This window comes from Acipenser ruthenus, chromosome 14 (genome assembly GCF_902713425.1).
Source record: "Acipenser ruthenus chromosome 14, fAciRut3.2 maternal haplotype, whole genome shotgun sequence".
Classification (NCBI taxonomy): Eukaryota; Metazoa; Chordata; class Actinopteri; order Acipenseriformes; family Acipenseridae; genus Acipenser; species Acipenser ruthenus.
Window position 1 is genome coordinate 24,075,390 of NC_081202.1, and position 17,647 is coordinate 24,093,036.

General features: G+C 38.1%; 1 protein-coding gene across 2 annotated transcripts in view; it reads right to left on the minus strand.

Annotated features, from left to right (window-relative positions):
* Positions 1-17,647, minus strand: part of LOC117419578 (ankyrin repeat and BTB/POZ domain-containing protein 3-A-like) — a 93,794-nt gene that overhangs the window by 25,156 nt on the left and 50,991 nt on the right. For both annotated transcript variants that reach the window (XM_034032452.3, XM_058986180.1), the window contains exon 2: positions 9,751-9,900. In XM_034032452.3, coding sequence (XP_033888343.3) covers positions 9,751-9,900 — 150 coding nt within the window. The remainder of the gene's footprint in view (positions 1-9,750; positions 9,901-17,647) is intronic.

Below are 17,647 nucleotides of genomic sequence, written 5' to 3' on the forward strand. Positions count from 1 at the left end.
CAGTTCGGATTCTGTTGAAACCAAGTAGCTGATCAGACAAGAATGTGATTATGTTGTTGCACCCCCATAGCCAGACTGCAACGTTTTCATGTTCACCTCTCTGTGTGGAAAGGCATTCTGGTACTAAGGGTGTAATATGTAGCCCTAGGCTCCTACAGTATTAAACCCTTGTGTTAAGAGCACAACTAATTTAATTTGACACACAACCAGCTCCCCCACAGGCCAAAGGTGAGCCAAAGACCAAATAATCTTTGTATGATATTGTAATAGGGGGAAGTGTTACGTGTGTGGGTCGTCACTGAATTATAATGAGGCAGACACAGAGCATTGGGTGTTGACACGCCGCACAGGCGCGTAGATTCTATTCAACATAAGTGCTGCCACTAGGGTACCAGCAATGGTAGCCCTAGTGTCAGATTTAATAAAGAAAACAAAACAAAACATAGTTAAAAATAAAAGTTTGCCACACAACGCGAGGGCTAGTCTCACTAAAAGAGATGTCCCGCTCCAGGAACCTACTACACTACGAAAACCCTCTCTATACTGCTTGGGATGAACATCCCCTAAACTAACCTACTCCTGTTGCTCCCAAAGTCCCTGCCTCCCATCGAATGCGGGTCGTTGCGACAGTCCTGGCAGAGCAGAGCCTTCACAGGCACGTCTTGCAGTTAAAGGGTTCCGTAGTAGTTATCCTGCAGAGTGGACACTCTCCTCCTGGATGTAAACAAAGCGCCCCTCTGAAGGTGCTTCTATAGTGTGTACCAGGACGATCTTTAAAGAGAATAAATAACCAGGCAGCCTTCATAGAAAGTTCATTTTGGTACAGCTGCTGTTCTACTTTGATTATGTTACTTTGCTCACTCATTTCAAAGACAGCAAGGCTAGCAGTTCGGATTCTGTTGCTGTTAATCTGAGAGGTACTGTAATTTAACACTGTTGTTTTACTTAGATAACCTTTGCCAAATAAGACGCCTTCACATCAAGATTGGAATTTCTGGAAATTCATCAGAAACAGCATGTCATTATCTCAGGTAGATATTGGGGACAGGATGCCACCCATGTATCCGGGAAGATGGGATACAAAAACTAGGCCATGATGAATTAGGTGTGTGGGACAATGAATACAATGATAATCTTGTTAAATATATCACTAGAGGATAGGATTAAAAAAAGTTATTTCATTTAACAAGAGACACTCAAAGCAGGTTATAAATGTTGCTTAGTAATAACTGCACATTTTCTTTGGTCTTGTCAATTTTATAGCAAAGCGCAAGCCAAACCCTAAATATTTTTGTGTTCTCCTCCCTTTTCTTCAGGGAATGTTTCCCATTTTGTACTGACCGAAAATGAGCTTCAGTAGACAAGTAGTAGAAAAAATACAGCACACATTGTATTGAAAGAAATATTCTTTCCCTGTGAGGTTTTCATTATAAATTCTACTCTCCAGCTGTGTTTGTTTTGAATTGTATGAACAATTATCTATTACAAATTGTACCACTTTAGAGGCTGGATTTAATGTCCAGAAATGACATTAATATAAATGAGTAACAATAGCAAATTACTGGTGTCAATGGTAAAGTTTTAACCTTGAATAGGAATGAATGCTCCTACCCCCTGCCTCTCTCACAATGAAGCAGGTGTCTGATAATGCCTAGAAGGTGCTAATTTCATACTCATTTCTCTTAGGTCTCATTTCTTGTGGAGGGCGTGGTTGTTTTCCTGTCCTACATTTGTTCTGTCTCCTCTTTTGTTTCAAGTGTTTCTCAAGCCTTTTCCCTCTAGGATTTGTACATGCAATTTACATTTGCAATAATGCCGCATAACGTGTGTATTGAGGGAGGGTTCTGACTACAGGTGACATCTTTTGAAACATCCCAGAACCGAGGCTTTGTCGGGTGCTTCTAAATGTAAAATACGTGTACTGATAAAAAGCAGCAATACTGACTCTAATGACCTTTGCCAAATAACAGTACTCCTATCCAGCCCAGGGATCGGGTCTGTTTGCAAGCCAGCATGCATGTTCAGACATTAACTGCATTCAAATCTTCAAAATACTGTCTACTGTTATACTGTATAGACCAAAGAGCTAATTTTCCACTGTCGCGATGCATTCAAAGTGAAAAGGACTACACAACTAAAACTCTGAGAGCGAAGCCACTGTAACCAAACCCCTTTTTTAATAAAGCATCCAAGTCCCGACGATGCTCAAAGTGAAATGAACACCTTGTAACTAAACAGCTCATAACAAGTGCAAATTGGTCCCAGATATGAGCAAGACCTTTTACACCTTTTCAATGCCTAATACAGCTAAACCAAAAGCAACACTCCCCCTCGTTGAAAAGTCAGGCTACATCACCATTTGGAAACCATTATGAGGTCAGAGCAAGCATGTTCTTGGGGTTTGCATGTTTTGCTAATGTCTTGCCACAGGTGTTTAACATTCAGGAAGTCAAAAAGTCTGTGGCAGCAAAATGATAGCAATGTATATGTTAAGGTAAAAGTCTGAATATTGGCAAATCTTAAGATTTAATGGTAAATGTAAATATTTACCAAGAAAAACGGTAAATGTCCGAAATAAATATGATAACGCTTTATTTTGGACATTTACCGGTAAATCTCAAGAATAACCAAGTGGCTTTGGCTAATGAAGGAATGTCTCGCTTTCATGCATTGTAAGGCTTCAGGAGTCCTGTGTAAATCCAAGTACCACAAGAGTCTACCATGCTGCAATAGTAAGTAAATATACAGTGCCTGTATTTGTTGTGTTTTGTGTCATAACCAAAGTGTGATTTTCTGTTGAAAAAATGAAAGTCATAAATAACTGAATTTGCATTTACTTGGAGTCTCACTTGGGATCCAGTTTACTGCATTGCAGTTATCATGCATTGAAGTGTTTGCTTTTCTTTCTGGAAGGCTTAGACTTGCACACTTTGACACTATAATAAATGAAACCACAGAAGCCAGATGCTACATGTTTAACCACCCACATTAACATTAACTGCTCATGTAAAGGAAGTACAGGTAGCAGCAGATATATTAGGTCATAGGCAGTAACTACCAATTTACTGTCAATAATGACAAACATAGGAATTCATAACTGTGACAGGGAGAACCCTGTCGCTCCCTCTTGTGCAAATGTGTGCAGCTGAGACGCGGAAGAGGATACGCGTTGCTAGGCAATTAAATGAGCAGTTAGGTTTGCCCGGCGCTGAGCTGATCGGGAGGTCCGAATTGGCTGGGAGGCATGCCGGGGGAGGCTGCGTGCAGCTCAAAGGGCGTCTCCACCACAGCTCGAGGTGACTGCACCACCATGCTACACAGAGGGGCACTTTGTTTACATCCAGGAGGAGAGTGTCCACTCTGCAGGATAACTACTACGGAACCCTTCAACTGCAAGACGGTGCCTGTGAAGGCTCTTCTCTGCCAGGACCGTCGCAACGACCCACATTCGATGGGAGGCAGGGACTTCGGGAGCAACAGGAGTAGGTTAGTTTGGGGGATGTTCATCCCAAGCAGTATAGACAGGGTTTTCGTAGTGTAGTAGGTTCCTCGAGCGGGACATCTCTTTTAGTGAGACTAGCCCTCGCGTTGTGTGGCAAACTTTTATTTTTAACTATGTTTTGTTTTGTTTTCTTTATTAAATCTGACACTAGGGCTACCATTGCTGGTACCCTAGTGGCAGCACTTATGTTGAATAGAATCTACGCGCCTGTGCGGCGTGTCAACACCCAGTGCTCTGTGTCTGCCTCATTATAATTCAGTGACGACCCACACACGTAACACTTCCCCCTATTACAATATCATACAAAGATTATTTGGTCTTTGGCTCACCTTTGGCCTGTGGGGGAGCTGGTTGTGTGTCAAATTGAATTAGGTGTGCTCTTAACACAAGGGTTTAATACTGTAGGAGCCTAGGGCTACATATTACACCCTTAGTACCAGAATGCCTTTCCACACAGAGAGGTGAACATGAAAACGTTGCAGTCTGGCTATGGGGGTGCAACAACATACTCACATTCTTGTCTGATCAGCTACTTGGTTTCAACAGAATCCGAACTGCTAGCCTTGCTGTCTTTGAAATGAGTGAGCAAAGTAACATAATCAAAGTAGAACAGCAGCTGTACCAAAAGGAACTTCCCATGTGGTATCTGCCCTTGCAAAGGAAAAGCTCTGGATGGACTTTATCAAAACAAATAAAGGCTTTGTTGTCTTGCTATGAAGGCTGCCTGGTTATTTATTCTCTTTAAAGATCGTCCCAGTACACACTATAGAAGCACCTTTGCCAGGAAAGTCAGAACCCCACTGGGATCTTAAATCATACAAATACAAAAGCTGTGTTGTGAGAAATGAATGAAACTACTTGCTTTAGTCATTCATGTTGAAAATGTGGAAGGGTTGTATGTGGGGTAGTTTGTATGTAGGATGTAACAAATCAAAGATACATGTTTCATACTTTTCATAAAGTATTTTTTTTGTTTGTTTTTACATATTTGGCAAACAAATGACCAATAATTGTATCCATTGAAGCGAAACTTGTTATTGCTATGAAAATGTTCATTGTTCCATTTCCAGTTTATCTACTATCCAATGAAAAAAATTCGGAAAACTAAGTTTGGGATCAGCTGATCCCCATCTTTAGTACAGACAAGGTTAATCTGATCATTTCTTTGTTGTGTATTGAAAAATGCTTTACTGTGTTAACAATGCTCTGTGTCTGCCTCATTATAATTCAGTGACGACCCACACACGCAACACTTCCCTCTGTTACAATAACATACAAAGATTATTTGATCTTTGGCTCACCTTTGCCCTTTGGGGGAGTTGGCTGTCTGTCAAATTGAATTAGTTGTGCTCTTAACACAAGGGTTTAATACTGTAGGAGCCCAGGGCTACATATTACACCCTTAGTACCAGAATGCCTTTCCACACAGAGAGGTGAACATGAAAACGTTGCAGTCTGGCTATGGGGGTGCAACAACATAATCACATTCTTGCCTGATCAGCTACTTGGTTTAAAAAATAAAACCTAAAGGATCAATTTGGGAGACTGTAATAAAACATTGACTCTTGTCATAGTGATCATTCTTATTGTAACCCTCTACCAATTAGAATTACTGCGTTTCAGAATCATACTGTATATACAGTACAGTAAAATAAAGGACCTAGACTAGTGGCATTGACCTATTGCCCAGAATATCTGAAAAGAATGACTCAGTACTACTACTACCACTACTACTAATAATAATAATGAAGGAAATAAATTAAATGGCCATATAAATTAACAATCAATGTATATTTAGCACATAGTCCCCTAAAAAAGAAGTGCACATTATTTACAGTAAAGAAGAAACTAGAATTTAAGTATTAGCTCAAAACAAACAGAATACTAAAACACAACTGAATGAAGCAGGGTATTCACAAAGGGGAACATATAAAATAAATATTAACTCATATTGTATTGAAAAGGAATCTCTACAGGGTTCTGCAAATTAAGCTATTCCTCCCGAGCTGTGGGTAAGACTACACTGCTCTAATCTTTAGCCAACAGCTAAACCACATTTGAAGCCTGATCTCGTCAGCTCTCAGAAGCTAAACAAGGTGGGAACTGGTTAGTAATTGGATGGGGGACCTCCAGGAAAACCCAGGTTCTGTAAATAGAGCTCCAGCAATGCCCCGGGACTATAAACAGTCCTGTCTACAAATCTCACGGCACTCCTTCAAAGAACTGAGTACTCTGGTTTCATTTGCTAAACCCCCAGGTCAATGGTCTGGATAAAACCTCCCATACCGTCCTTGTGCGCCAGGTCACTAATGTTAAATAAAAATGAGCCTTTACTTGGTTAAGGATTGGATTGATTGGATGTGAGCTGCCTCAGTATACCTGCCTAATCTACCATACTAAAAGAAAAAGCAATTTTGTTTACTTTGTTTAGAGGTTTCCCTGAGCGTTCAGGTGCTAGTCATAGGATCCCCCTGCTGCTGTAGGTAGCAGCAGAAACATCCCTGTAGATTACAAAGTGACAGAATGGCAAGAATGATTCAAGGAGGGAGGGCATCTGTGTATCTGCTGCTACTGAGACAATATTTAGGGAATGTAAAATTAAAAATCAAGCTTTCCGATGCAGATAAGTTTACAGAAAGGTAGTACAAAGTCACCCAAAAACATATTCAGGTATGCAACTGAATGTGATTTTGAATTTGGGTGAGAGTGGCTGATGTTGGGGGTGGGTAATTCCAGGAGCCGAGGGAGGGAGGTGGCTGTGTAACTACTATATGTATCTCAACTAGGAGCCTATAAGAGATAGATCCTGGAGACAGGAGTGCATATTGTATCAGTTGGCTCTGGCACCGCATACTAAATACTTCTGAGCCTTCACTGCAGAGCTGTGCAGGGACAGAGAATAAAACAACATGAATTCATCTTGGAGGTTATGTAAAAACTGCTGTTTGCAAGGTGTTTTGGATGGATACAATAAATGACTCTATCACACAGGGGTAACACATGCTAAAAAATGTCCACATGCAGTTGTAAAATGATCCGCTAATCACTGTAAAACAAAAGATTTGGGTATCATAACAGTCTGCTTTTAATTCCCCTTGGCTAAAAAATGAACAACTGACACATTAAAGTATGCTCTTGAGGCACAGCAGTTAAAAAGCAAATTGTATAATTTACATTATTTTATCTTGCATAGAGAGAGTTGGGATTTCTATGTTTTTAACGCCACAGCTGCTATGGTGACTTTCCTATCGACATTTCTATTTTATAACGCATATATGTTTTTTTCAGAGTTTGGGCAGGGCAACTTCTTGAACCCCATAGAATTCACACAAACTGTTTTATAAAAATGTAATTAAAAAATCTGGGATATTGAAGGTACTACAGTATATAATCCCATATCCATAGTGTCTATTGGATTGAAGAAACATACAGTAAGTTAAATAAAAGACAATGCACACACCACATCTGCATTTACCCAACAATACAGCTAAAGCTGGCTCAAGAATCTTTGGGGTTATTGCTACTACTGCATTTTAACCAAGTACAACAGTTTACCATCATTTCCTTTTCATTATCACAGCTCGCCTCTGCTCTACAAGGCTTTCAATATGATGTTACTTTGCTAGGCTTTTAGTACTGTATACCATAGTAAACTCCTATAAAGAATATTTTTTAACTAGCACCCAATCAAACTTCCGGGTAAATCTACAGAAGCTTCTTAATTTAAGAATACTTTACAATGTCTGTGACACAGTATAGGAACTCTTAAGTAAAAAGCTATGATGTTTAGTATAAAAGAAAAAAGAAATGGAACCATTCTTTCAGACTGTCTTGTACTTTCTGGGTCATTTTACCTGGGCAGTGAAGTTGTCCCCACCCTTTCACTGTTTTTTCCACTGTCCATAAGCAGTCAGCTGCTTCCTCTATTGACTGAGACGCTTTCAACCGGTAACATGCTTTGACCGGCAAGACACTCTTAAGATGACCTGGGGAGTGCAAGGTCAAACATAACCCCAAAAAGGCATAGAATCTACGAACATCCTTTAACCTAAAGTAGTACCACAAATTATCTTTTAAAATGTAAATACATGTCTGCCATAATTGCACATTTCCGACCTATGTACTGTAGCTAATGGAAGTGCAAATGGTTAAGGTTTATGGTATTATTTTTGCAAGCTACAATTACTTCAATACAATCTACATTGCTAATCATACACAACTTGTTTTAAAGAGTCTCTGCTTTCTCAGATCAGTCATCTGCAGCTGAACGGATGTTCAATGCGAACTGAACGCGACCTTGTATTGTTTGAATTAGGCTTCCTATGCTGAACCACTGCTGGGACAAAAGCCATAATAATAATATTACTTTATTCTGTTATTTTGATTTATGTGTGGGAATAGAGATTTACCTTATTCCTGACAAACATTTTTTTTTCAAAAAGGCAGAAACTTACAAAAGACTATCAAGCACCATTTCAGATGTTCGTTTTCATAACTTAAGTACACAAAAGGGCCTTATTTTAATGATCTTTATTTCAATGTGCAACTATTTGTTAATTAAATGGACCCCAGTTACATACAAAGTGAAACAATGCGATAACTGAACACAGCAGTAGGTTTGAAAAAAATGTGTATCATACAAAAAGATTAGATAAGACAAGATGCATCCAACTGTAATCACTTTGTTCTTTAGATCAGACATTTTTAAAGCTTCTTGTAAATAGTGTCAGAGAAAGATGAGGTTCTTGGAAATAATGGTGAATGCATGCAGATTATTCATATGTAAACTTCATTTCAAGAGTGCATTTGTATTGTTGTTCTTTATGACGATATGATTCTTCAACCACAATACTCCCTTAATCACACTTTCGTAATGCTACTTTGAAAGTTACTGATGGGGAACCAAAGCAGCCACTCTGTGTTGATGATTTGTGGTGAACTCTTGTCAAATAATTAGAAAATGCTAATTATTTCAGTGATAACGTGCAGACAAAAAAAAAAAAAGAAAATCGGTCGTAATTGTACTTGAGATGAAAAGGTTGAAAACCACTGCTCTAGTCCAACCCCTTTCGGAGAGTGATTTATGTGTGTCTGATGGAGGTGCAATATATTGCTCCAATTAACCCTGTCAATTTGCTCCAGATGTTTGGGAAACCTGCAATTTACAAGTTGTCAAGACAGAAAGCAGGCCAGGGCAAAGTTCAAGTCACTTGTCCACTCAGTGCCAGACCAAAATAATCTTCCCTAAAAATGTCCATAATGTTTGGTCCAGCAATTTGATGGGCAATTTCATTCTATCATATACTAATTACATTATTCTATAAATAAATCAACATGCATATGCTTATTGATGAAAAACAGTTAACTGACATCAATTGGCCAGTCAGAGCTGCCTGAGAAGGGTCTTGTACAGGTGCCGAATAAAATAAGTGGCAGATGCAGTGGCAAGGGATCATCACGCCAACCTTTTAGGACAGCTTCAGTTTCCAGTTTGAAAGGAGGTACAGACTGGAACAAAACTATGACAAAATCCTTTTACGAGATAGTATGTGACCTGAAATTCTTGGCTTGTAAAACAGCACAAGTGGAGGCACAGATCATATTGGTAAAAGCAGTCAATCCATAAAAAACTCTCACTGGCCCTGTGGACTTGGCCTCTTTGTTTTGTAGCTACAGTATGAGGTTAACTGATTGAAATATGTGTGTGTTTACTTGTGCAGGTGGGCAGCAAGCACACATATTGACTGATAATGGTTGTAAACAAATATGTGGAATAAATTAAACATTACAACCACCAACACATAAAAAATCTGAAATAGGTTATTCTCCACGGTACATTTTTATTAGGAAATGTATCTGCATAACGTTGCATTTTTAGAGTTATGGATATGACAATCTTCACATTGACATTTTCTATTAAAATAATGAGTTTGTCCTAAAAAAAAACAGTTTAATGAATGCTGGTTGTCTAGTTTTCTTCATGCCTTGTACTAAAAATGGACAGAAAAAAATGTCTTAAGCTGACAATTATAATTGGTGACAATCTGAAGCCGTTTAGTGTACTATCTATTTGTTTTCTGACATATACTGAATAAATCAGTGTTAACACTGTGACTTGACTGTATTTTGAGGTTCATGCTGTATTTAATTTGACATCACAGTTTTTGCAAGCTGGGTTGTTGGGTAGAATGATGGTATACCAGGCACTGCTTGAGTTAAATGTAATGGAAGCAATCAGGTTTACTTACTGAGCTCAGCAATGCTTCCCACACGAGTTGCAAGCAGGGACTGCTCGATGGTCCTCAGTTCAGACTGGCTGTACATGTGCACTTCTCCAGGTTTGTTGGACCTCTGCTGCTCTCTGTGCAGGTTTAGGCTGTCAGGCAGGGAGAGAACACCTGAAGGACAGGGAGGATTAAAAATAACTACAGTTCCTGCATGAACATCAATTGTTAATTGACTGACCAAACAGAAATCAGAATAACAGGTATTGCAACTGTACCAATGTCTATAACCCTAAATTAATTAGAAATCCAGTAATGTTATTTGTCTGTACAATACATGAATTCCTTCTCCCAAAGCATAATTGCAAAGTAATTCCAACATGAGCTCTTGTTGTAGTTCAAACCGGGTTATCAAATGCCTGCACCCATTCACTCTGAAACTGTTAGCAATTACAGTACAAAACCAAGATGGTAATGTTGTACATTTTCCTCATTGACCCTATTTCATTCATAAGCCAAATAAACACTGGGTCTGAAGACCTACTTCTGCTGTTAATATGTCTTAAGTTATTTTATTTAATTATTAAAATATTGAACATTGTTTTAAATTTTTGATTACTTGCCTTTAATTCTACCAAAGTTGTCAGGACTGAGGAGTCAAAGAGTTAATGTGGGTCCATTCTTTCCTCTCCTTAAATGGTAACCGATTGCTGACCAGAACTGACCTCTCACAATTAAATCCAGATACTCCACATAACTGTGGGAGTTCAGGTCCCAGTCTGACTGGTCCTGCCAAAACACAGAAACCCTCAGCACAAGGGGTCACATTGGTAGCTCTCCAACTTCTTCTGTATTTTTTCATATACACTAATTAGTTTGTCTCAGTAGCAGGCCAGGTTTCTGGTGTTATTTTAACATTCTGTATTTCAAACTGAACTCAATACATAAGAAGAGTGTGTGGAGCTGTGTGGAGCTATTTGTTTGAAATGGAGCATAAAGTTATTGTGTCTTGATTCTTTTACTGTGATTGTTTCTTTTTTACTTCTTGGTCAGCTGAAAAACCAATGAAAACAGTAGGGAAAAGAAAAACATCCTGGTACAATGAAACTTATTGAAGGGTTTTTGAGGCAGAACATTTTGTATTTTGATTTCCACCAATAAAGTTGTCAGACTGGTTACCAGCTGTTATGGGTAATTTAATTCTGAGAAAAGTCTCAATTTACTGTCATATAAACAGCAATATACTATATAAATGTGTAGTCATGTAGGCCTAACCCCATCTAGTGCAGTCCATAATATTTGGGCATACAGCAGTTTTCAGTTTTAAAACTGATACATTTGAAGAGCATAACTACAGTGAGAATCTGTATACATCATCATGTGATCTACACCTGTATGACTTTTTTAAAAAGAAGTCAACAATGTAGACATCCGACTGATGTTGTAAAGTAGCCAATTCAAATCAAAGGTAATGTGTGTAAATAAATACATTTATTTTGCTTAGAACTAGAAAAACAGATTTATAAACGGGTGTTTCAGCCTCTGAGGATTCATGGGGTCTATATGTTCACAATGAGACAAAGCATTATGTTTTGCAATCAGAGACTCTACTATCTCTCTTTCGATCCCCTAAGAAAAATGGTCATGGGTAAAAAAATATCTTCTCCAAGAATTAATTATGTTCACCAACTCCCAGCCATTCAGAGCTTCCAGAATTCTTCCATACTGACAGCAGACAACACACCTACGGTAAAAAGGCCTGTTCACACGAGCTACTTTTGTTGATGGAAACAAGAGGAACACATTTGCTGCCTGTGTGTTGCCTTGTATTTTGCGATGGTCACACGGGAGACAAGCCTGCAGCTGACAAGCTGGCAACACACAGGGAACAACATAATGCTAACCAATCATAATGCATGTTTTTGTCGCAAGATATAAATATGCTGCAAAGATAGGCTGCTGCCGCTGCTTTAATGGCAATGTTAGATGAGGAAGAGGAGAGTAGAAAAAAAGAGAGTTTGGGGTTCGGCCTGGGTTATGAGACGTGAAGAAATATTATTGTATTGCTTGTTTTTAAACTTGCACAAAAACGCAACCATTACAACCTTTTCATTTTTTACGTCGTGAGCGTGTCGCCTGAAAAATAACATCGTCCTAAAGTCGGATACACATAGCCAATGTGTCGCCAGGCGCCAGGGCGTTGACCAGGGTGGTCACACAAGGTGACAAGCCAGCAACGGCTGTCGTCCCCTTGTTGTCGTTGACAAAAGTCACCCGTATGATCAGGCCTTAAGCAACCATGCTGTGAAAACATTTATTAAAATAGTGGGCAAAGTGGGAGATTGCATGTAAAAGCATATTTTCTGTTTTTTAGTAAGAGACAAAGCCATTTATAAAATGCTTAGGCTGACACGTGGGAACCCAACCTTCCTTTTCATTACTGACTGAATGTTTTGGGTCTTTTGAAACATAATAAAAGGTTACCTTTGATTACATGCTGTCAGCTTTTTTTCATGACACATTACCATTTCAATCGCTTTGAACTCAAAGCTTCTTTTTAAGTTTAAGTGCCATTCCTTCTATTGAAGTGTTGACAGGACTCTCGTTCACCAACGATTTAATGCTATACATACTAAATTGGTCCTTTTAAAATAGATTGTTTTCCTATTAAAAGACAATTCATACTACAGAACTCTTTCCCATTGCCCAGCCTTAATTCCTTTTTGTGTATGAACAATGATACCCCCCCCCCCCCCTCCTCCGCCACGGTTTCTCCTGCCTTAAGTAAGTGGCACACACCCAGTCCATCATTGAATAAGAAAGTTCTATGAAATTCAAATCTGGAGATCTCATCCATACATTAGTCACCTCAAGACAGTTCAATATCGGGGCTAAAATCCCTCCCTTATTCTATTAGTTTTTTTTTTTTTTAACTTTATAAATAATTGAGAAAGGTTTCATGAATACCAAATTAATCTTTTTTTTTTTTAAACCAATATATATACGTAATGTTTTCATTTTGTGTCACGTATATTATATATATATATATATATATATATATATATATATATATATATATATATATATATATATGTGACACAAAATGAAAACATTACAAAGTTAGTATTGGGTATGACCTCCCTGAGCATTAACACAATTCTGGCAGCGTTGACGCATAGACCTGATCAGCCTCTGAATAGACTGCAGTGGGATGTTTCACCCCTCTTCCTGTGCAGCTGCAACCAGCTGGTGAAGGTTAGCTGTTCGCGGTTGCCCCACCGGTTGGCTTGAACAACGCAACAGTCAGCATAACGGTCTTGGGCCAGTGTGGTGACCCTCTGCCTTCCAGGACGTAGCCTGTCTCTCACAGAGCTGGTTTCCTGGTTTCTCTGGACTAGTCTGCTGATCATTCTCCAGGCAACTTCTCTCACAGACAGGCTGCCTTCAATCATGCCGATAACAACCAGGCGATCTTCATTACGCAGGCATGGCACGGTCGTATCTTTTATAATTAAAATCATATCTTTTCGAATGGCTATTTATACAGATTCTTATTCAACTCATTTTGGAAATTTTAACTCAACTCAAATAACAAATACTGAGCACCTAGCATTTTTATGAAATCACATGACTTGAGCTCAGCATTTTGTTATCCCAACTACTCAAACAATCAACAAACCGATCTCACTATCTAAAATGCAAATAACATTATGTATGTGCCCAATGATCTATTGATGTATATATATACATATGGCAGGAGTTAGTAGAAACAATTGGGGCAACCTTGGCCCCCATCGGTTTTACAGTTGTGCCTATTTGCTTTGTGCTGGGCAAGGTTGCCCCAATGGTTTCTTGAAACTTGGCTTGTGTTTTTGATATCTCTACTTTAAATGGCTGGGCACTTTTGATAACTTGCCATTTTTTTCACATTTCCAATGTGTTTTTATTTCAGATCTCAAACACTGGGGCATTCTAAAAATTAATAATTTAGTTTCTGATACTTTAAAGAGATCTGTGTATAAAATATCAATCAGTTTTGGAGAAAAATTCTGAGTTGATATGAAAGCACAAGCGGACCCCTCCTGTTTAACATTCCAGGGCTACTTCTCAGGTTTCAATGCAACTGGCACTTCCAGTTTCAATTCCTAAATGGACACTGTAGAACAGCTACAGCTGCACAAAATCATTACAATGGATAAAACATTATTTTTTCCCAAATATAGTCTGTGTAGAAGTGTGAGTGTTACAGCACAGGGCAGCTGAGTTGCTCATTTCACCGCAATGCAGGTTTGATAGAGGACCACACTGAAAGTTTTCATGCAAAGTCCCACCAATGTGCCTCAGCTCTGCTTAGGAAGGACCCCAAAGGGAGAGGTACCCAAATCTGCCCCAGTTTCTTTTTTAGTAAGGATATAAATATGTAAATCTTCAAAGCTGTTCAGTTCCACTCGACTTATCAACATAGAACGGATAGCACAAGCAGTGAAAATGTGGGTTTCTACCCACATGCTCATCCATTAGTTTAAATTGTGACAATCAAACTAATTTCACTCATCACCTAAGCCAGATTTCAACGCTGGCCCCCAGAGGTCAAAGGCTAGTGCATTAACCCTCTGCTCCATCTTATTCTTGTCAATGTCAGAGAATAGTGCTCATTAGTTAATACCGTAAACGTGCTAACCATTAGGAACAGAATTTTGTTACCTTTGACTTACTAATGAAAAGCCACTCAATTAGCTTATTTAACTAGTTTGTTAGATTTTGATAACATTTCTACTCATTTTGAGTGGTCCTAACAGCTGGTCATATGTATATATGCATAGTATTTAAATTGTAAGTGCTTGAAAGTTTTATTACTTGAATCTTATTTACACTTAGATGCAGCTGTGGCAAATACTGCATACACCAAATGGTGTATATACAAAAATTTGTCACAATACCATGATTCTTGCTGAAATTGGATTTTTTTTTTGTCTCTATAATTTACTTTCATCTATATTCTACATTCTGTGTGAGATGTTTGCTGTTGGCCCGTTTTGTTTCATTTCTTCACTGTATACTGTACTACAAGCACAGCCTTACAGTACAGTGTTTATAAGTTGATGCCTTCAGTCTATGTTGGTGACTAATACAGTATACTGTGTGAAACCCAGAAAAACATATTCCTGGCTTAAACTACTAGAACCTGCCATCAGCATTCAAAGTAACCATATATAGAGAGGTCATCAAAAAGTCAACTGTTGATTGATACCACCACCTATTGATCTCAATTAATAGTGAAGATGAAGTCAAGTCTAGTAATATGCAGCGAATGACAGTCTGTGAATACTCTGGAAGACCCTTGATAACACAATCAAAATTCACCATGGCAACCAGTGTGCTCTTTAGTCCCATAGCTGTTGTTGGTGATGACTGATGAGATTTGAGGTTTGCTAGTAATTCAACCACTAAGAAACACAATAAGCATATCTAAATGAACATGTTACTAATATCTTATTAGTAATTTAATTAAGTCAATATGTCAAATATATCCTCAATAAAGAGACAAATGTGTTTTCAATATTTATTTAAAATATAGTCTTCAACAGTTTCAGGAATGGCAAACTTATTTTATTCATAAAAACATCCTTTGAAAAAAACATTGTATACATAACTTGGGAGGTAAAGTGATTCGGACACAATATGTAATGTGTTAATGAAACTGCAGAAGAGAATTAGTGAAGAAAAATAGAGAAGAAGAAGGCGTAAATCTCAATGAGCAAACACAGATGAAGTCAATTAAAAAATTTAAGAAAAACCCTTACATTACTGTCTTTGAAGCAAGAATTTTGTAAATGTATTACCATTGTGCTAATCATGATCAGGTGGTAGAAGAACCTTGTAAATGTATTATGAAAGCTATCCACCTGGAAAGAAGCTATCGTCAGCCAGTGTATGGCACTTACATATGTCAGCACTGATAATGAGCCCATAGCAAAAATTGTTATTAAGAAAAAATATCTTAGCCTACATTTATCCACGGGTCTGCTTAAATATCTATTTTCCATAACTTAAGCACTGCATAGTATAGGTATATTACAGAACATTCATAATTCTGAGGTATTAAAACCTCTAAATAGGGCAGGGATTTAGTTTCTCAAGCGAGACTTCATGTGTCTCAAATTGCAATGAAGACCGCTTGAAATGATTCAGACCTGTGGGTGACTTAAAGCATTTTCCATTTTTTTTCAGCAGACATTTTTAAAGCCACATTTAATATATCTGTTAATGAGTTAAAATAAGTAAAAACAGCTAATGTTCATGTTCTACTGTAAGTAAGTTCCACAACAGTGAGAGAACATCAAAAGGTGAAACTAGCTGGTATAAATAGTCCTAGATTCTTGTCTCTGACCATCTCGTCCCTTTACTGTACCTGCCAGGTTTCGTTTCATTGCTTTGCTTTTGTCAAGTCTGGCCACACACAAACCAAGCAACATTCCTCTTAATCATCTGAAATGTAATAATTGGAAAGCTAGCTGAATATTTGACTTTTTTTTTTTTTTTTAATTTTTTTAATTTAGTTGTTGCCAATTATTTTTATTATTTTCTCTTTGATATGTCCAATTATTTTTAGGCTTAGCTCACCGCTACCATCCCTGCGCTGACTCGGGAGGGTGAAGACGAACACACGCTGTCCTCCGAAGCGTGTGTCGTCAGCTGACCACCTTTTTTCACACTGCAGCCACCCAGCGTCGATGGACAACACAGCTCTCGGGCAGCTTACAGGCAAGCCCGCAGGCGCCCGGCCAGACTACAGGGGTCGCAGACTACAGGGGAGCGCTTTTACTGGATGCGCCACTTGGGAGCCCATACCATGTTGTTTTTAATACTGTTATTTATTTTATTTATTCACCTCGCTGATTCAGAGTTCCTTTGATAAAACCTGCTCCATTTCTATGAAACACTTCTATTATGAAATCCTTTGGTCTTAAGAGTAGAACACCATTGTGCATGTATTTGAATTAATATACTTTAATTGCTTCAGTAAGTCAGACTAAAAAAGGTGAATAAAATCCCTGCATATGGCACATAATGCAGCAGACCTCAATGACACCACTGTGAGAGATACATACAATGGAACAGATTTTTTTTTTTTTACACAAGTGGTGCCTAGACACTGGTAAGTGAACCACACACAGTTTCTGGAAGATGTGTTTCTGTCTGCACTATGAAGTGACTGAAGTCTGATTGCTTTTCAGCCAGTTCATCCTCATAAATTTCATATTGTGCAGTTCAGTTCTATACCAGTTTTAAACATAATGCTTCTCATAGAGAAAAAAATTGACGTACTTGGTGAGACAATTCAATTTCATAGCTGTTTTCTTTTTCTATAGATACTGACACTTTCTTTATAAGATAATAGAAAAAGGAGGCCGATATAGAATAAACCTGGTCAAATCAACTAAAGGACATAGTGTTGGTGTTTCTGGTCTAGTATACCATGGCTTATTTTCAAATATACGCTCTATCATGATTCATAAATAAAAACACTATTTGTGCATGAGATAAAAAATAAATTATATATATATATATATATATATATATATATATATATATATATATATATATATATGCAGGTTTACATTATTCAACAATAACCAGAAAAACTAAAGCAGATAAAAAGTGCAAGTCAACTTTGATTGCCGGAACATTGCTCTGTAAACTGATATTGTTTCTCTCCTTCACTTAACTAGAGATTCCTGGCAGTGATGAATGGAACCCAGCTGTTTCCTTGGGTCTGCTATTCTGTTCTGAGGAGATTCCTAAAAGGTTAGAGGGCTAAAAGGCCTTGTGAATTTAATACAGTAAACAAAATAAAATATATAAAAATTCCCAGAAATGTAAAGTTTGCAAAAAAACAAACAAAGGTTAAATCCAGTAT